This window comes from Anabrus simplex, chromosome 6 (genome assembly GCF_040414725.1).
Source record: "Anabrus simplex isolate iqAnaSimp1 chromosome 6, ASM4041472v1, whole genome shotgun sequence".
Taxonomy (NCBI): Eukaryota; Metazoa; Arthropoda; class Insecta; order Orthoptera; family Tettigoniidae; genus Anabrus; species Anabrus simplex.
The window spans coordinates 155608572-155629749 of NC_090270.1; the positions used below are offsets into that span (position 1 = coordinate 155608572).

Consider the following 21178-nt stretch of genomic DNA (forward strand, 5'->3'; position numbering starts at 1 on the left):
TAGAAAGGAGTGTGTGGCTTTTTGAGGCCTAAGTGGAAAAGGCGTTGATAGAAGGTTTTCTTTTTTTCAAATAACTTTTGAATGTAAAATATGTTCTTGAAACACTAGAGTGTGTCAAAGTGAGCAGCTTATTCAATTTAAAGCTGCAATTTATCAACTGTTAGTCTGAATTTTATACTAAGTTGTTTTAGAATTAATTGTGTTTATTAGTTCTTGACAACTATGTCACCATGTGATGTCCTAAGTATTGCATCTCTCATCATTCTCTGGCTCCATATAATAACCAAATAGTTCTATTTTCAATTACAGGGTTACCAAAATGGTTTACAAACATTTTAATATCTTGTATTACCTTTAGTAGTTTGTGCAATGCTTCTCTTTTTACAAATTATATCATGTTTTGACACTGTAGCCAAACACTTTTGAATTAATATTTCGGCTTTCTAATGTGATTTGTTAACAATAATTTTTGATAATTGCATGTTCGCATTGTATGATTATTTCAAGCAGACACACTGTTATGATGAAGGGCTCTTATATTTGTTTAGTCACCTTCAGAATAGCTGGTATATGTATGAAATACCATAATGATGATAGTAATGCAAATTATTCTTACTATTATCATCAGCTGATGACTACTTATATTGGGCTGACAGTGACCATGGCTCAATAACAAGAATCCGACGTGATGGAACTGGTCGAGAGGTGGTTGTTAAACACTTCGAATCCATGGATAGCATTCCTATCGACTGGCTGACAGGTTAGTTCTGTTCCCACTGTTCGGGTGTTTATTATGTACTGTTTGTATGTTACATGTTAAATACACCTATTTGTCTGTACTGAAATTTTTATTATTTATTAAGGATATTCTGAAATTTCAGTGGCATTTAAAATTGCTAGAGCAGTTAACAACCAAACCACTTAACATTATGAATTTCCTTTATTAGAAATATTTATAAATTACTTTTGTATAATTTAATAATTTGTATCTTTTAACAGCACATCAGTATATTACTCGTTTGTTATCGCACTTTGTTGAATAGGTGCGATGTCAGTTGCTACAGTATTATCCATATGTATGCTAGTGAAGATACACTGTTAGTAATCATTTCATTCCTATTAATATTCATGAAAATTTTGAAGATCTACATTTATGATACTTAAAGAAGTAAATTAATGAAATACAGTATTATCATAGTCCTTTTCTGCCATAAACTACCCAGATGTTATACAACAAGGAAGTGAATAAAATATCTCTTCAGTTTAACAATTTTCATTATAAACCAGCAATTACCTTTCATAAAATGGGGAATCTTGTATAAAGATAACCAAAGAATTTGTCATGTTGAAGGATTTATTCTCTCAAAGATTATGACAGCCTACAGGCATCATGTACAAATTCTTAAGGGTATTTTGGTTTGTGTGGTGGTGAACAATTTCTTTCTATGGTTTTGATAGGCTTTGCCATTGTTTTTGCTTCTGATCATGAAGTAGTGAACAGTCAGCATTTCCTACATTCGAGGATTCAGCCCTCTACCTTAATAATTTTAACAGCATTATTCAGTGTTTCAAAAGCTACCGATACTTGACTCATGACCATCATAACCATTTCACCAGTTTCAGGGCACAAATTATCTGGATTATTTTCAGAAAATCCAATTAGAATTTCACTACTTTACAACCAGGAGCAAAACATATCAGTCTTCTACTAAGACAAGTATAGATGTCAGTTGATAGTTCTTCTTTCACCACTTGTGACGAGGCATACCAAAGCAGGTTAATATTAACAAATCATAATGAACTCTTGGTTAAGTCCACAGCAGCTGTAGGATAAAGCATTGATCTTTAAGTGTGTTCTAGCTTTTATTCTGATAAGACATTGTTTTAGGGTCATAGACGGATAGTGGAAAACCAAGCGAGTTGGCCGTGTGATTAGGGGCACACGGCTGCGAGGTTGCATCGGGAGATAGTGGGTTCAAACCACACTGTCAGCAGCCCTGAAGATGGTTTCCATGGTCTCCCATTTTCACACCAGGCAAATGCTGTAGCTGTGCCTTAATTAAGGCCACAGCTGCTTCTTTTCCACTCTTAACACGTTCCTGTCTCTCTTGGTGCGATGTAAACTTCCTTGTAAAAAAAAAAAAAGATAGTGTTAACATGTAAAATTTCCAATAATTGCAATAGAAATGCAGGCTATCTGCCTACCTTTCAAGATCTGTGAAGATACATTTTGATCATCATCATCGTCATCATCATTTTCCAGCTCCAGTTTCCTGGGTGTGATGTGCAAGTGCTCAGCACTTCTTCCTGTCAGATTATAGATTCTGTTCCTCTATGTCCTCCCACTTGGTATTCCTCTTGCTGATCTCCGATTTCACTGTGTCTATCCATCTGTTCCTTTGTCTCCCTATAGGCTTCTCCCCTTTCACTTCTCGGTCAAAGTAATTCCTTGGTGTTCTCTTTCCGTCCATCCTCAAAACATGTCCAAACCATTGTAGCCTGCGTCTTCCTAAAAACTCGGTAACAGGTATTTTGATGCCAGCCTCCTTCCTGTTTGCTTCATTTCTAATCTTGTCCTTCCTGGTCTTTTGGTTCATTGTTCTGGTGAATTTCTTTTCTGTTAACTGGTATTTTACTTTGCCTTGTTATGGAGGGTATATGTTTCGAGTCCATATGTGAGAATTGGAATGAAGTGGGTATAAAACATGGTCAGTTTTGCTTTCTGGGGTATTTTATCATCCTAGAGTAGTTTTCTCACTTGAAAATAAAACTGAGAAGCTTTCTGAGTCATATTAAGTATTTCTTGGTTTACTGCATTATCTTTTGAAATGTTACTTCCAAGGTATTTGAAGTTAGAAACAGACTGCAATAGAGTTCCCTCCAGGAAAATGTTTGAATCTGTGCCTTTCTTCTTCTTTTATCCTTTAGCCTGCTGTGGACCACGTAAATAACTCCTCATGATTTAAATTCTTTTGGTGCCAGTACTCTTTCATCCTCCTGCTTGCTGCTTCTTTCCTTTCAGCCATCCATTGTTGTTTCTTCTTGGTCACTGTTTCTGGCTCTAGGAAACCCTTATAAATGTGTGTAACTTTTTTCTGAAGGTGGTACTATTGTGGATGTCTTGATGTGTGATGTTCATTTCTTGCAAATCCTTCTTCGTGTTAACAACCATTTTTCATAAGAGCTGCCTTTCCTATTGGCTTATTGATGTGGTTGAAGATTTCCTTGGCAAGTCTGTCATCAGGCATTCTTGAAATATGTCCAAAAAATTTAACTCTTCGCTTTCGAATGGCATCTGAAATCCTACTGCATGTTTTATATATTTCTTTGTTATTGCGTAATCTATATGTGTCAGTACATTTCTTTGGACCGAGAATTTTTCTTAAAATCTTTCTTTTCTTCTTCTCAACTTCTTCAATGTCTTTCCTGGTTGTTAAACCCAGGCATTCTGAAGCATACAAGCACTCTGGTTGAATTACTGCCTGATAGTGGCGTATTTTTGTCCTAACAGAGATCGCTTTCTTGTTGTATGTGTTTTTCGTAAGGTGGAATGCAAGCTCCATTTTTCTGGCTCTCTTGCGGTTTGCTTCTTTATCAAGTCCATTGGGTTGTATAATTTCACCAAGGTGTTTGAATTTAACAACTTTATTTATCTTATCATTGTTTGTTGTTACTATGTATCTTGGGGCTTCTTTAATGTTGGTCATGATATGTGTCTTTTCAAATGATATCTGCAGGCCGGTTTTCATTGCTACCTCTTTTAAAGTGTTAACCTGTATTATCACCGATTCATTATTTTCTGATATTAGTACAAGATCGTCAGCAAATGCTAAGCAGTTGATAGTGATGTTCTCTTTCTTGTATCCTATCCTTATTTGGTCTTTAATGCCTTTTTCTGCGAGTTCTTTTTCCCATTCTTTGATGACCTTATCCAGGACACAATAAAACAGCAGTGGGGATAGGCAATCTCCTTGCCTTACGCCTGTCTTGATTTCAAAGGGTTCAGATATCTCTCCCATAAACTTAACCTTTGAGTATGTGCTTGTTAAGGTCTCCTTTATTAGCTGTAATGTCTTGTTATCTGTACCCATTTCTCTAAGGATGTTAAACAATGTGCTCCTATCAACTGAATCATATGCTTTTCGAAAGTCAACAAAAACTGCTACATACTTCTTGCTCCTGGCAACTCTGTCCTTCAGTATTGTCTTGAGGTTCCAAATTTGTTCCACACACGATCGTCCCTTCTGAAAGCCTCCCTGGTATTCGCTGATTTTGTGTTCAACTTGTTGTTCTAATCTTGATAGCAATGCCATAGATAGTATCTTGTATGTCTCTTGAAGGAGTGAGATGCCTCTGTAATTGCTGACATCTGTTCTGTCCCCTTTCTTGTGTAGTGGCTGTATTAATGCTAATTTCCAATCATCGGGAATCTTACAAGTGTTCCAGATTTCTTGCAGTAACTGGCATAGGTTCTTGATCATTTGGGGGCTCACATGTTTCCATAGTTCACTCGTTATTGAGTCTTCACCAGCTGCTTTGTTGTTCTTAAGCTTCTTGATTAGATTTGTGATTTCTTTTTCATCTGGCGGTGTTGAGTCTGGGTTCTGTTGCGTTTGTTCTGTGGTGAGCTTCTCCTCTGGCACTGGGCAGTTAAGTAGCTGTTTAAAGTATTCTGTTAACAGTTGGCAATTTTCTTCATTGTTTGTTGCGATGGTGCCATCCTCTTTCTTGAAACACAAGCTTGATGGTTGGTATTTAGAAAGGCTCCTCTTAAATGTCTTGTAAAAGTCCCTCGTGTTATTCTTTTGGAAGTTTTGTTCTATTGCAGCCAGGTGTTCTTTCTTGAATTTTCTTTTTTCTCCTCTTATGATTTTTGTGGTTCATTTTCTTTGTTCTTTGAAGCTGTTGTAATCTTCCTCTTTCTTTGATGAGTACCATTTCTTCCATCCTTGTAGTCTGAGTGATATTGCCTGTTCACATCTTTCATTCCACCATGGATGTTTTCGTGATTTCTTGAGTAATGCTGTTTCTTTGGCTGCTTCTATCATGGTCTGCTGCATTTGCTTCCATTCAGTTGTTTCAATGTTCATCAGTTCTTGGTACTTGTTGCTGTTCTGTTTCAGCTTTTGAGTGTCGAATCTTAGTACTCTGTTGTTTGTGTTTTTCTTCTTGCTGCTGGGAATAAACTTTATCTTCATGATTGTTAAATAGTGATCTGTTTCTATGTTGGCTCCTTTCTTAACTTTAACATTCATAATTTCTTTTTGACTTCTATGGGAGATTACAATGTGATCAATTCGATATTCTCCTAATAGTTTGTTTGGTGATGCCCACGTCGTTTGTTTCCTAGGAAGCTTCTTGAAATGAGTGGACATCAGTTTCAAATTAAAGTTCCTACAGAACTCTATAAGTCTTTGCCCATTTCTGTTCGTTCTTCTATGAGCTGGGATATCCCCCACTATTCTCTTGTAGACTTTCTCGTCCTACCTGTGCGTTGAAATCTCCAAGTAGTATTTTCACATGATTATCAAGAATTTTTGATGTCACCAATTCTAATTCTTCCCAAAAGTTATCTACCTTTTGTGAGTTAGTTCGATTGTTGTCATTAATTGGCGCATGAGCATTGTTGAGGGTGTATATTTTTCTTTTCACACTTAATGGTTAGTAGTGAGAGCCTTCCATTTGGAGACTGGAAGTCTATAACTGAATTTAGAATCTTTTTATTGATTACAAATGCTGTTCCTAAATGTGACATATTCTTCATGATCCTTATGCCAACCTTGCCTTTCAGGATTCTATAGTTGCTTGATTTCATCGCAATGTCATCTGTGAATCTTATTTCTTGAAGTGTCCGACTCGTTGGCTGAACGGTCAGCGTACTGGCCTTCGGTTCAGAGGGTCCCGGGTTCGATTCCCGGCCGGGTCGGGGATTTTAACCTTCATTGGTTAATTCCAATGGCTTGGGGGCTGGGTGTTTGTGCTGTCCCCAACATTCCTGCAACTCACATACCACACATAACACTATCCTCCACCACAATAACACGCAGTTACCTACCCATGGCAGATGCCGCCCACCCTCATCGGAGGGTCTGCCTTGCAAGGGCTGCACCCGGCTAGAAATAGCCACACGAAATTATTAATTATTATTTCTTGAAGTGCCATGATCAGAATATTTTGCTGGTCCATTACATCTGTAAGTTGTTTAAGTTTTCCTGTTTTTACGAGTGAATTTATGTTCAGCGTGCCAAAAAAGTGTTTCCGTTTAGGTCTTAATTTTGGTGTATTCAGTTTGGATGCGTGTGATGGCAATGGGTTTCCTAGATGCTCCGACTCATCTATGCATGATGGTTTGGGCTCTCCAGAATCCGATGGCCCAAGTGCACTGCTTGTAGCAGTGGTGGATTTCCTCTTGAGGCTGCCACCTGGAGTAGTTACCGTAAGAAATGTTTCCATCATGCGAGTTAATGGGAGTTGTTGGGGAAGCCGACCGGGGTCAGCTCAAGATACCACTCAGGTTGTAAGTCTTAGGGTTGCTCCTTTCCAGTGGATGTGTCTGGATTGTAGCTCAACTGTCAGGGATAGATTATTCTTCACCTTCAACACCATTGAGGTTATGTATTCTATTTCTATGAAAGCTGTTGGTTGCCTTCTTCGTCTGTAACCCAAATAGGGGCCCTTACTGGGTGCTATCATCTGGAGCCAGATGAACCCTAGTTTTTTTACGAGGTGTTACTCCTCCCCCCCCCCCCCCCCCTCTCCTTCCTCATACTTGCGAGATGAAGCCCCGGGCTTGGGACCGGTCTTTCTTGTTGATAGTCATTTCAACAGTTTTTGTTTTACAATATTTAGTCCATATTCTTTAAACCTGCTGTTCCAAAGATTTAGTTTCTCCTGTACTTCTGCTTCATTTTCTCCCCAGATCAGAACATCATCTGCAAATATTAGAGTGTTAGGCTCTTTGCAATGTTCTTTGATGGACTTTATGATCCGTCCATAACAATGATGAACAGGAGTGGTGACACGGCACTTCTCTGTTGGACTCCTCTTTTGGTTTCAAACCAATCTGATCTTCCATCCCGTACTTGGACACAGCTTAAACTCTTTTGATAGAGCATCTTTACTTTGTTGACCAGGAAGTTTGGCACACTTATACCTTCTAGGCATTCCCAGATTATCTCTCTAGGCACACCGTCATAGGCCTTCTCGATGTCCATAAAAACCATCACTAAGTTCTTGCCATATTCCCAGTGCTTCTCTGTTAGCATTCTGATGGCAAATATAAGGTCTGTAGTGCTTTTGTTCTTCCTGAACCCGTGTTGCTCCTCCTGCAATAACGGTTCAACTATATTCATGATTCTTCTTCCAATTATCTTCTCCAGAAGTTTAAGAGAGTGAGAAAGTAGAGTGATACCCCTATAATTTCTTCTTGATGTACTGATTTCTGTTTTTTGTTATCTAGTTATCTAATCTCTTCTTTGCTGCATTTCTTTCTTTTACAGCAGTTTTCACCCTCTCATTTCACAATGGTGTTCCTTTTTCCCTATATATTGTACTTGTCTTTCCAAGTAGTGAGTCAGCTTCTGAAGGCAGGGTGTTCTTGAATGACAGCCACTCTTCTTCTATGCCTCTTTTTTCTGTTTTTGCTAATTTGGCTGAGATCTTTCTTTAGTATTCTTCCTTCTTCCCATCTTCTCCTAGCAACCAGATCTTTATCTTTGGCATTTTCTTGTGCTTGACATTCTGCAGACTGTACACAACCAAAAGGCGGTGATCACCATCTAGACTTTCACTCGGAATCTGGCTAGCACATCTATGAGTTATTATACAGGTGTAACTAAATATGTGGGAAAGCTCTTGGGATTCGATAAAGGATCTGACAACTAGCGGAACATGTCCTGTAAACATATGGTTTATTTGCTTTCGTTTCCATGTTACAGGCATTGTTTGTGGTGTACATAACACAGACCACTTCATTATGCAGGTTGGTCATTTGTGTTGATAAAGTGTAATTTACTACTTATAGTTCTCTACAGAAGGTGCTGTCCTGTGCTTCCCTTCCCAACTGTAGTGTGTGATTTTATGGATGTTCCTCTTCTGAAACCAAGAGCTATGTATGCTATGGTTATTCATTGCACAGAAGTCTATCAGGTTTTTTCCCTCCTGGTTTTTGCCACCATAGCCATGGGGGCCTATGATGTCTTCGCAGCCTTGTCTATCTGTCCCAACTTGGGCATTTAGGTCTCACATAATTGTGATGTAGTGTTCCTTTATTTGGTCCTCTAGATCTACAAGGAACTGATCTTTTTTCATCTGTTTGTCATGCATATACTTGGAGAAAGGTATGGAATACCTGGCCAACACGCAATTTCATTTTAATGATTCTGTCACTCATATAACTGATGTCTGCCTGCACATGAACATTGTGGAGAATGAAAGCAACTCCATTTCTACCTTCATTAGGGTTCCCACTCCAGTACAGTACATAACCATAACGGTGGCGTGTTGCTTCAGTGTCGATAATATTATGAGATTTTAATTTACACCGTAAGCGATATTCTTATCTGTGGGCAAGTCATGCTCAGCCATATTTGAGTAATGTGTAGGAAGACAAACAGCTGACTGGTGTGTGGCGCGCACACCGACGAATTTCATTGGTTACGACAAGCAAAGAGTTGCATGCAAGATACGTCTGTCTCCATTTTCAAACCAAAATTGAAACTTTAAGGGATGTCTAGTTAAACATCAACTGAACATTGTTTATGCAATGGAAGATCTAAACGATTTAGATGTTGTTTAGGTAGACGATGTCTAAGGCTTAAAATTAGTTATCATTTCTGCAATCGGCCCTGAGTGTTCATCTGTCCATGAGGTGTACAATGATAGAATAGTACATTTCTTTTATATATGTATTATCTGTAAATTAATTATGTGGTTAAGTGTAAGAGGGGGCCACGAGCCCTAACTTCACCACTGCTAAAGTCAGTCGGTCGGTCGGCGTTTACCAGTAAGGGTAAGGATATTGAGGGTTCCAATTCTGCGCTGTTTCTTTCTGTGTAATGTCGGTCTTTTCCTGCATCTCCGATGAGCTTTGGGTTGTTGGCCGTCATAAGTTCGTGAGTTGCATGAAGAGTTGTTGTCCTGTCGTGTAATTTTAATACTTTTACATCCGAGACTTGTTTTGGTTTTGAAAGCAACAAACTCTTCAACTTTGTTCAGCTGACTTGCTAGGCCTAACACTGTAGAGGTTTTTCTGTCAGAGTAATTTCCCTTGGCATTTGGCAGTCCCCTGCCACATCTGCAAGGCAGCAGCGTTTTGGTGAATTTATGTGTCATTTCCTACACAAAGGCTTCACCAAGCCTCCTATTTGTTTCAATTCTCTTTCAAAATTCTACTTTTAGTATTCAAATTCTTTGGATGGGACATGCCTCTTTAAGTTTTTAGAAAATACCACAACCATGAGAAAAATTTCTTCCAGTCTCCAAAAATTGATTATATGGCATGTCATTATATAAGGTTTTCCTTGTGTATTGCATAGTCACACACCACACACAACATTATGCTCCTCTACAAAAACACGCATTTTCCATACACGGCACATGCCACCCATCCTCGTTGTAGTGTCTGCCTTACAAGGGCTGCACCAGGCTAGGAATAGCCATACAATATTATTGCTTACTGCATTGCATTTTCTTACATTTGGATTGGGTTTCATTTCCACTTCCAAAGGAATTTCATACCTACTACCAGATTTTAATTACCCTGTTCCTCACGTGGAGATAGACAACTTTTGATAGTCATCCCTAATCTGGAAAATAGTTGCTGTGTGACAGATTTTGGTGTCATTTCCTTCACTGAGGGGTCATCACTTGATCTATAGGGTCTTTTCCACCCAAAATGGTTGGCTTTTCTAGGCAGATATATTCTTCACTCTCGCTAAACACTGGTGTAGAGTACTGGCTGTAAAGTCTACTCTGTTACCATAACAGATACCTAGCAAGTCAGTCAGTGTTCCCGGTCATTTATATTGCATGTTTACACAACCATGAAAGGAATACTAGACAGAAAAATTGGAGAAAAAGTGGAAAAGCATCTAAAATACAAAAATTCAGTGTCTGGAAGGTAATCATTCTCATTATAGATAAAATGTGGAAAAACATTGGTAGTACAAGAAGATTAGATTATTGACATTTATTGATTTAGAAGTAGCCTCCATGAGATTTATAATCATTTCATAATCATCTCCAATATTCCTTGGTCTTGTGATATCTGAAACTCGTAATAAACTATGAGAATAGATTTACATGCATTAACATCATTCACAATATTCTTGTACAACACTTCAAGAGAACTAGATGCGCATCTTGTTTCTTTTACAAAAGTTATCATTACAATTGACAGTTTTGTATTATAATCTACTTTCTCATCTAATATCTTTCCGATACGTGTGTAACACTTCTGATACCCTCTAAGTTTCCAACAGAACTGTAAACTTCTCTTATTTTGAAAACAAAATCTAACACCAGGTTACAATAATAACAGAAGGTTTGCTTTTAAAAGACTTCTCTATATTTCCTGGTTTTCCAACTGATTTTTGACAATTAAACACCTGACTTCTTAATCTGGAGTGCTCTTACATAATCGTTTACGTCGGCAAAGGAATTCATTCAATAATCTGTCATATAATATTTTGGTTATCAATCAACAATTTCATCAACAATTTCATCACCAATCTCGATTATCAAATCGTATCGGACTAGATAGGCAAGGTATGGCCATCATATACAGATTGAACTTAGCCCATTTAATTCAAGTCGTTCCATGGCCTCCGATACATTTCTATCATTGATATTCTCACCATGTATTTACATTTATTAAATTTTTACTTGAGAAAACTGCGATATTTACTTAATTCTGTATTACGTGCCACGAGATTATTATTACCCACCATAACTTAACGAGATACTTTGGGGTTCATAGCTTATCATTTTTGCCAATTCCTTCAATCCGTTGCCTGTTGTTCATTTAATCGAGCGAGTTATTTGGGTTCCTGATACACTTGGACGAATAGTGATCGGACATATGATTTCATTGATTTTTATTTTCACCATAAGCTTCCAATGTCTTCACCGACTCCAATCCAACATTCATTGGAAGGTTATAATATATAATCATTTTACACTTAATATGCCCAATTTGGACACTCAGACATGTTGTTTTCCTATGGCATCTCCCGTTACAAAAGGCAGTACCAATTAATGCTTGACACATATGTAAAGGTATTCATGTTCAGCTGATGATGACTGTTTAAAGTCGAAACCGGTCCTGTAAACTAATCCTTACAATAAAAACTGTATTGATAAGGTGGAACCCTTTCTTGTCTATACATACTTACTATTTTCTCTATCATTTTACAACACCAACCCCGAGAGATAACAAAAAAATTGAACAGAAGGAGACAGAGTTTGTTTGTTTGTTAGTCAACACTTGTCCTGTTTCTTTATGGGTCGGGTATGAGGCAAGATGAATTTGTTATGGCGGGTTTTTATCCCTTTCAGACCTGAAAGAAAATTGGAGGTGTGAATTTTTTTTGTATGTCAAAAACTGAATAAAATGCTCCTCAATACACATATTGATAGTTTATTTTACAAAATAAAAACTATCATCCGAAAAACAGGACCCACACAATTGTGCGTATCAAAATTCAAAACCTCGTATCACATACGATGATGTATCTTCAAAATTTACGTTCACTAACCAATGTACACACTTCATTGAATATATTCCGGTATTCAGTAAAGCTTCTAGATTAATATAAACGCAATAAATAAATACTTACTTTTGGCACTACTGCTTCCCGCCATCTCGCCGATCAACTGTGCTTTTTAAACTCTTCTTCCTTCGCCCTGGCGGTCAAGCACATACTAAAAGCAATTGAAATACACGCCACGTATCCTGCACAATCACTGCAGTCCGGTCTAGCGCCGAAAAAACATCAAATACGGTCAGGGAACTAAAATACGAACCCGCACAATTGTGCGTACATGGTCGGAAAGGGTTATGACTGGATGCCCTTCCTGATGTCAACCTCATCAGAGGAGTTAACGAGATAAAATGAATGACGTAATATATGATAGCAGGAAGGGAGAGGATGAAACCTGTTGCTGGCATGTGGCCTGCTTCTGTCGATTAGCACCAAGGGGTCTGCTCAAGGCTTAACGTTCCATCCGACAGATGAATCACCATCAACAGCGTCATATCCCCTTGCTTCACATGAGCACTACGGAGAGGTTTGGAATGTAATCCAGGCTTTTGGCACGCAATCTAGTGATTAAAAATTGTATACCAGCACCTCCCCTACCCTGCTGGCCAACATTCTGATGGTGAAAATTTTAACTGAAGAAGAGAGAGTAAAAGTATTAATTCCGAGGTCAGGGCCATACAGCATCGTAGTGGTGGATAAGTGAAAAACATGCCAAAACAGAAGTTTACACTTGTTGGACATTAACACCAGCTTCCAACGAAAATGAGCCAAAAAACAAGATGAGAGTGATTTGTGTCTTAGTTGATCAGCAGTAGATTGTTAAGTTCATGAGAAATATATCACACAAGGCAAAAAGGGTAGAGTGCAAAATGAGGACATATGGAAGGAATTAAAAGGGTGCTAGAATAGAGGAAATTAGACTCAGTTGGACGTACTAAACAGATGAATTAAGAAATAATGCCAAAACAAACTATGGATTTGAGATGAAAGAAATGCCAAAGAAGAATAAAGATTACAAATAAATGGACCTGAAAAAGTACTGCATAAACCAATAAGGCTTGCTTTGGAATATAATGGATATGGAGTGGTGGAAATTCAGAGCAAATAGAAACGAGCAATATTTGTGAAAATCATCTGAGTAAGGGGAATTGATGAAGATCGCCATGATGATGTATTTTCTTAAGAGTGTATGGATTTATGAATCAATTTATTCCTCTTGACAAACAAGGAATAATGCATAAATACAGGCAATTATGTACCACCAACCTTCAAAACTGGATCTCTCTTGTAAAATGCCATGTATTTGCAAATTCAGTTAACAAGACATTCCATATGATTAGACAAGTTTAACCCTGGAGTGGTGGCATGGGGTATTTTGTGACCTGGCGCAAATTTATTTTGTTTGATTGCACATATTTTTAAACTGCAACTTTGGAAACGCTCATTTGAAACCAAGTTATTCGTGCTGGGTGAACAAAGAGACTATGGCTGCCACATACCTCTTCCCACATTCCTTGCCTTTTGTGTGAGATCAGTGGCATTGTAGTGAAAGGTGTTGATTCTTAGAAAGAGGGATTATTGTCTAGCAGTGCAATAAAGTGTCTTGTAAGACCCCATGCCACCAGTCCCGTTTGTTGGAAGTACATCAGTTGCAGTGTTGAGTGCACCCAGTGAGTTACTTGTGTAATCATATTAGGAAATCATTTGGTCAGTCCCTTATCGCCTAAATGATTTATCAAGAGTATGAGGGCAGGATGTTATGTCTTTTACAGTCTGTGGAGGAGGAAGAAGTTTTAGTAACAGCGAGGATGAATTTATTAGAAGCAGTAAACTCTAACACTGACACGTGATAGAACGCTAATGAAGAATTACATATTGGTGATGATGATTTCCGTATTTACCCATTTCTCAACCACAACAGGAAAGGATGACGTTGCAAACTGGGACAAAAATTCCTCCTACTAAAAACTCACGTACTTGAACTCTCGACATTGACAGTCATTTACCATGTCTGAAACTCATAGCAAGAAGTGCATCATCACCTGAAGAAGCTTCGAGCATTTGTTTCTAAAATGATAATACGTTGCAACTCATGTAAACTGTACAAACCTGGAAATTGAAAGTCAGGGGAAATTATAGTCACAACCAAATAACTTATCAAGATATGGTTCGCCATGAAGAGGATTATTATTTTCAGTAGCTTAATTATTTTGGAAGAATCCCTCCCCACCACCCAGGGATATACTGCAGGAATGACATTACATAGTTAGCAGAATCTAAGCCTGTCAGCTGAATTATGCAAGATAATATATTTAGTAAATTTTTTTCCTAAGCATGGCAAGTTTTTACTTTTATATGCTGTGGAACTAATTAGTATTGGATATATTAATTTATTTTTGATAAAATATCATGCCATTGAGTAAATAAATCTAATACATCAATATATAATTAATAAAAATGAGTAATTTTGTCATTAAAGCTAATTCAATCATAGTGATCAGAAAGTACCCCACGCCACCTCTCACGTTGCACCAATGAGTGCTACCTGTCCAGGGTTAAACAAAAATTCACTAGAATTACAGAAATTATAAAGTGACTTCACATTTCATCTAAGTTAATACAAGTTTCTTGTAGGGCATTAATCAATCCACAGATAGGCTTTCTTGAACAAATGATCAACATAATTTATCACTGTCTATCTTTACATGTACAAGTATATCTTCAGACACACCATTGCTTTAGATTTGAGATTTCTGCAAGAGTAAAAATATACAAGACAGTAAAAAATTTCTAGGACTTGTAATTGTTTAAATAATTCAGTTGGTAGTACTTGTTCTGTCTTTTATGCAATTCCTTACTCTAGAAAGAGAATGCTACTTCAGATTTTTAATGTTTCAGGACTGGCTGTTGACTGGATTGCTGGCAACTTGTACTGGACTGATCCCAAGTTTAGTGTTATAGAAATGTCAAGGTTGAATGGTTTAAATCGTTACGTAGTGGTTGCTGGTGATATGGAACGTCCTGCAGCTATTGCTCTGGATCCTGAACACGGTCTTCTCTTCTGGAGTGATGTTGGTAAACAGCCTCGTCTAGAGCGTGCTCACCTTGATGGCTCTGGGCGCATGGTTTTGGTCAATCACACCATAGTTCATGTCAATGATATTGCCCTTGACTATGATGTAAGTTTAAAGAATAGTAATATTTTACGACAGCCACTATAATTATTAAATGTGGTAGAATTCTTTATTTTCTTCCCCTCCTTCGTTCATATATTTGTCATCATTGTTTACCTACACTATTTCCCATTACCTAGCTGCAACTGGATTGGTTATTGAGGAGGTTCCCCTCCATTTTACTCTCATCATCATCATCATCATCATCATCATTACTTATCCATCACAGTGTTCCAATCCAGGTTCTGGTACCTTCTTCTCTTCTTAACAAAGTCGTTTCATCTTGAGCTGTGTTTTTTTTTAAATTCCATTGTTTGCTTTGGAATCATTCCCTCTTTCATCCTTCACTTCATGAAGATCATTTCATTTTATATTACTTTATCATTTAACGTTTCTTTCATCATGTCTAAAATTCATTCTTTTCTGTTTTCATGGTGTCAGTATCTGATTTTTGTCCCTCTTTCCCAATGGCCAACCTCAGTCTCATGTCTTCATAGGTATATCTAGTAATTTGCACAGTAAATAACATGATCCTGTTTATCTTTTATAAACACATATATTCAGCAATCAAGTAAGTTATGTACAATTTATAAAACAATGCAAAGAAGTGTGTGTTGAAATAAACAAAGGAAGCATTAAAAACAAACTTCAGTGTGCATAGGTCAGGAATCATTCATGGAATCACTGACAGAGTTGGATTGCTCTGTAAGTATTTCCTACACTTCCGCTTGAGACAATCTGCAAGTCTTCAATTCTCGGTCTTGATAATCCCAAAAATTGCACACACCAGTTTGTGTTTCAGTGTGTACAAGGCCTTTGTCCGTATAATCAGCTGGCATGTCTCCAGAAGCTACGTGCTCCAAATTCGTGGCTCCAGACTAAACAATTTCTTGAACAAAGTGATGGCAAGCATCTATTTGTGGCCCAACTTGGCAGCTTTGATCCTGGCTCAGTCCGGTGGTATTTGAAGGTGTTCAGATATGTCAGCCTCATGTCGGTAGATTTACTGGCACGTAAAAGAACTCCTGTGGAACTAAATTCCGGCACTGTAAAAGTAGTTAGTGGGGAGTAAAGCCATTAACATCATCATTATTATTATTATTATTATTATTATTATTATTATTATTATTATTATTATATAATTCGCTGGGGCCATCATGGACCACGTTAAGTCTTGTTGCATTTGACACTGAACTTCGCCTTCTTTAGAGCCCAAATTTCCCTCATTCTTTGTGAATGGGCCTGCTTACGCTCCTCTGTTCAAGGGCCACCGTGTCTTCTCTTCGTTTGCTCGTCTCGGTTTAGCCCGTTCATCAATATTTTCTTGCGGAAGAGATCTCTGTTGCTGTTGTTTGAGTCATCAGTCCATAGACTGGTTTGATGCAGCTCTCCATGCCGCCCTATCCTGTGCTAACCTTTTCATTTCTACGTAACTATTGCATCCTACATCTGCTCTAATCTGCTTGTCGTATTCATATCTTGGTCTACCCCTACCGTTCTTACCCCCTACACTTCCTTCAAAAACCAACTGAACAAGTCCTGGGTGTCTTAAGATGTGTCCTATCATTCTATCTCTTCTTCTCGTCAAATTTAGCCAAATCGATCTCCTCTCACCAATTCGATTCAGTATCTCTTCATTCGTGATTCGATCTATCCATCTCACCTTCAGCATTCTTCTGTAACACCACATTTCAAAAGCTTCTATTCTCTTTCTTTCTGAGCCAGTTATCGACCATGTTTCACTTCCATACAATGCCACGCTCCACACGAGTCTTCAAAAACATCTTTCTAATTCCGATATCAATGTTTGAAGTGAGCAAATTTCTTTTCTTAAGAAAGCTCTTCCTTGCTTGTGCTAGTCTGCATTTTATGTCCTCCTTACTTCTGCCATCGTTAGTTATTTTACTACCCAAGTAACAATATTCATCTACTTCCTTTAAGACTTTGTTTCCTAATCTAATATTTCCTACATCACCTGCCTTCGTTCGACTGCACTCCATTACTTTTGTTTTGGACTTATTTATTTTCATCTTGTACTCCTTACCTAAGACTTCATCCATACCATTCAGCAACTTCTCGAGATCTTCTGCAGTCTCAGATAAAATAACAATATCATCGGCAAATCTCAAGGTTTTGATTTCCTCTCCTTGGACTGTGATTCCCTTTCCAAATTTCTCTTTGATTTCCTTTACTGCCTGTTCTATGTAAACATTGAAAAGGAGAGGGGACAAACTGCAGCCTTGCCTCACTCCTTTCTGGATTGCTGCTTCTTTTTCAAAGCCCTCGATTCTTATCACTGCAGACTGATTTTTATACAGGTTGTAGATAATTCTTCGTTCTCGGTATCTAATCCCTATCGTCTTCAGAATCATAAATAGCCTGGTCCAATCAACATTATCGAATGCCTTTTCTAGATCTACGAATGCCATGTACGTGGGCTTGTCCTTCTTGATTCGATCCTCTAAGATCAGACGTAAAGTCAGGATAGCTTCACGTGTTCCTACATTTCTTCTGAAGCCAAATTGATCTTCCCCCAACTCAGCTTCAACTTGTTTTTCCATTCTTCTGTAAATAATACGTGTTAAAATTTTGGAGGCATGAGATACTAAACTAATGGTGCGGTAGTTTTCACACCTGTCAGCACCGGCTTTCTTGGGAATAGGTATAACAACATTCTGCCGAAAATCGGATGGGACTTCTCCTGTCTCATACATCTTGCAGACTAAATGAAATAACCTTACCATGCTGGTTTCTCCTAAGGCAGTCAGTAATTCCGAGGGAATATCATCAATTCCAGGTGCCTTGTTCCTATTTAGGTCACTCACAGCTCTGTCAAACTCTGACCTCAAAATTGGGTCTCCCTTTTCATCAGCATCAACAGCCTCTTCATGTTCCAGAACCAAATTATCTACATCTTTTCCTTGATACAACTGTTGGATATGCTCCTGCCATCTTTCTGCTTTGTCTACTTTCCCTACGAGTGGTTTTCCATCTGAGCTCTTAATATTCATACACCTAGATTTCCTTTCTCCAAAGGTTTCCTTGATTTTCCTGTTTGCAGCATCTACCTCTCCCAGGACCATACAGCCTTCGACATCCTTGCGTTTCTCCTTCAGCCATTCTTCCTTAGCTGCCTTGCACTTTCTATCCACTTCATTCTTTAATCGCCTGTATTCTTTTCTGCCCTCTTCATTTCTAGCATTCTTGTATTTTCGTCGTTCATCAATCAGGTCTAGTATCTCCTGAGTTATCCACTGATTCTTAGTTGATCTTTTCTTCCTTCCTAACATTTCTTCAGCAGCCCTACTGACTTCATTTTTCATGACTCTCCACTCTTCCTCTATAGTGTTTCCTTCAGCCTTTTCATTTAGTCCTTGTGCAACATGTTCCTTGAAACAATCCCTCACATTCTTTTCTTTCAACTTGTCTAGATCCCATCTTTTTGCATTCTTTCCTTTCTTCAATTTCTTCAACTTCAGATGGCATTTCATGACCAACAAGTTGTGGTCAGAGTCCACGTCTGCTCCTGGGAAAGTTTTGCAATCCAACACCTGGTTTCTGAATCTCTGCCTAATCATAATGAAGTCTATTTGATACCTTCCAGTGTCTCCAGGTCTCGTCCACGTATACAGCCGTCGTTTGTGGTGTTTGAACCAAGTATTGGCAAGGACTAAATTATGATCAGTGCAGAATTCAACCAGACGACTTCCTCTTCGTTCCTTCGTCCCAATCCAAATTCTCCTACTGTACTACCTTCTCTTCCTTGGCCTACCACTGCATTCCAGTCTCCCATCACAATTAGATTCTCGTCACCTTTTACATATTGTATTAAATCTTCTGTCTCCTCATATATTCTTTCGATTTCTTCATCATCCGCTGAACTAGTAGGCATATAGACCTGCACTATTGTGGTGGGCATTGGTTTGGCGTCTATCTTGACGACAATAATTCTTTCACTATGCTGGTCGTAGTAGCTTACCCGCTGCCCTATTTTCTTATTCATTATTAAACCAACTCCTGCATTTCCTCTGTTTGATTTTGTGTTGATAATTCGGTAGTCGCCTGACCAAAATACTTGTTCTTCCTGCCAACGTACTTCACTTATGCCAACTACATCTAACTTTAGCCTATCCATCTCCCTTTTCAGATTCTCTAACCTACCACAACGATTCAAACTTCTAACATTCCACGCTCCGACTCGCAGAATGTCAGTATCCATCTTCTTATGATCGCCCCCTCTCGTGTAGTCCCCACCCGGAGATCCGAATGGGGGACTAGTTTACCTCCGGAATATTTTACCCGGGAGGAAGCCTTATTATCATTATTATTATTATTATTATTATTATTATTATTATTATTATTATTATTATTATTATTATTATTATTATTATTATTATTATTATTATTATTATTATTATTATTATTATTATTATTATTCCCTACTTAGGAGCCCGATTGAACAAGCTTAGCTAATGTGTTGGCCTTCTTCTCCCAGAATCTCTTAATCCTCTCGCTAATAGTCTTCGTTCGTTCTTCTGTCCAAGTTATAATGGCTCTGGTATTGGGTTTGTCTTCAAACTGGTGATTATCGATTTTGGTGAATTCACTGAATTTTCTGAATTTACATCTGTCCTCTGTCCATGTCTTCTGAGATGTTGATTTCCTGGAGATCTGTTTCAGTTTCACGAAGCCAACTGTTACTCATTTTAGATGAAAGGGCCAGGTTGGGAATTCTTTTAGTTAGACTGTTTCTGTTCATTCTGATAATGTGTCCATATAATTTCATTCGTGTTTTCCAAAAAGTGCTAGATATTTTTCACAATGATAATATATTTCCTGGGATGATTTTTTCCTCCATATTCCCTCTATTCAAAGTGGGCCAAAATTTTTTCTTAAAGTTTTCCATTCCTGTTTCTCTGTGTCTTTGGTTAGAGACCCACCACCAATGATTAAGGGTTTTGAAGCATATAACACTTCAGGTTTGATTACTGTATTATAATGTCTAAGTTTTGCTTTCCAAGATATTGATTTGTTGTTGTACCTGTTCCATGTGATCCTGTAAGCTTTCTGTAACTTGGAAATTCTTTCCTTATTTGCTTCGCGGTTTAAACCAGAGGGCTGAATAATGTGTATATATATATATATAAAATAAGAGTTTTGTCTGTACATTGCTCAGAATTTAAGAAATATGATATTTCTGTATCAGTCGTGTCTACAGTAACAAGAAAATGCATTTTTTAATTTTCCGTAATTTCTGTCTGTCTGTCTGTATGTACGTACACGCATCATGAGAAAATGGCTGAAGAGAATTTAATAAAAATCGGTATGGAAAGTCAGGGAATAAGTCACTATAATGTAGGCGATAAATAATTTTATTCATGCTGAGTGAAATGGTAGTTAAGGGGAAGGCCTAAAAGTTAATTCACTGAGCTCGATAGCTGCAGTCGCTTAAGTGCGGCCAGTATCCAGTGTTCGGGAGATAGTAGGTTCGAACCCCACTGTTGGCAGCCCTGAAAATGGTTTTCCGTGGTTTCCCATTTTCACACCAGGCTGTACCTTAATTAAGGCCACGGCCGCTTGCTTCCCACTCCTAGCCCTTTCCTGTTCCATCGTCGCCATAAGACCTATCTGTGTCGGTGCGACGTAAAGCAACTAGCCAAAAAAAAAGTTAATTCTGAAATATTTATGTTATTAATGGTCCTATCTTGATGAAAATCAGTATAAAAAGTTGAGATATAAGTTGCTATAATCTAGGCCATAAAGAATATTATTCACGCTGAGTGAAATGGTAGTTTAGGGGAAGGCCTAACATTTCATTCTCAAATATTTATGTTTTAGTGGTTGTATCTTAATGAAAATCGGTAGGCAAAGCTGGAGAATACGTCACTAAAATCTAGGCTATACATAATTGTATTCATGCTGAGAAAAATTGTAGTTTAGGGGAAGGCTTGTAATTTAATTCTCAAATATTTGTTATTAGTGGTCCTATCTTAATGAAAATTGGTACGCAAAGTTGGGGAGTAAGACGCTATAATCTAGGCCATAAATAATTTTATTAATGCTGAGTGAAATGGTAGTTTAGGGGAAGGCCAAAAATGTAATTATCATATGTTTATGTTTTTAGTGGTCGTATCAATAAATACTACATAACTAAAGTTATATAGTATTAAATTTCCGATCATTTATGTCTGATACATTGTTACTGTATAGGCTATGGTCACAAAGATATTCATGAATTTGGAT

The 21178-nt window shown here is 37.9% G+C and overlaps 1 protein-coding gene across 1 annotated transcript in view; it reads left to right on the forward strand.

Moving 5' to 3' along the window:
• The window catches only part of LRP1 (LDL receptor protein 1), a 744558-nt gene that overhangs the window by 266281 nt on the left and 457099 nt on the right, over nucleotides 1-21178 (forward strand). The window contains exons 33-34 of the mRNA XM_068228249.1: nucleotides 629-760; nucleotides 14661-14941. Of these exons, the coding sequence (XP_068084350.1) occupies nucleotides 629-760; nucleotides 14661-14941 (413 nt within the window). The remainder of the gene's footprint in view (nucleotides 1-628; nucleotides 761-14660; nucleotides 14942-21178) is intronic.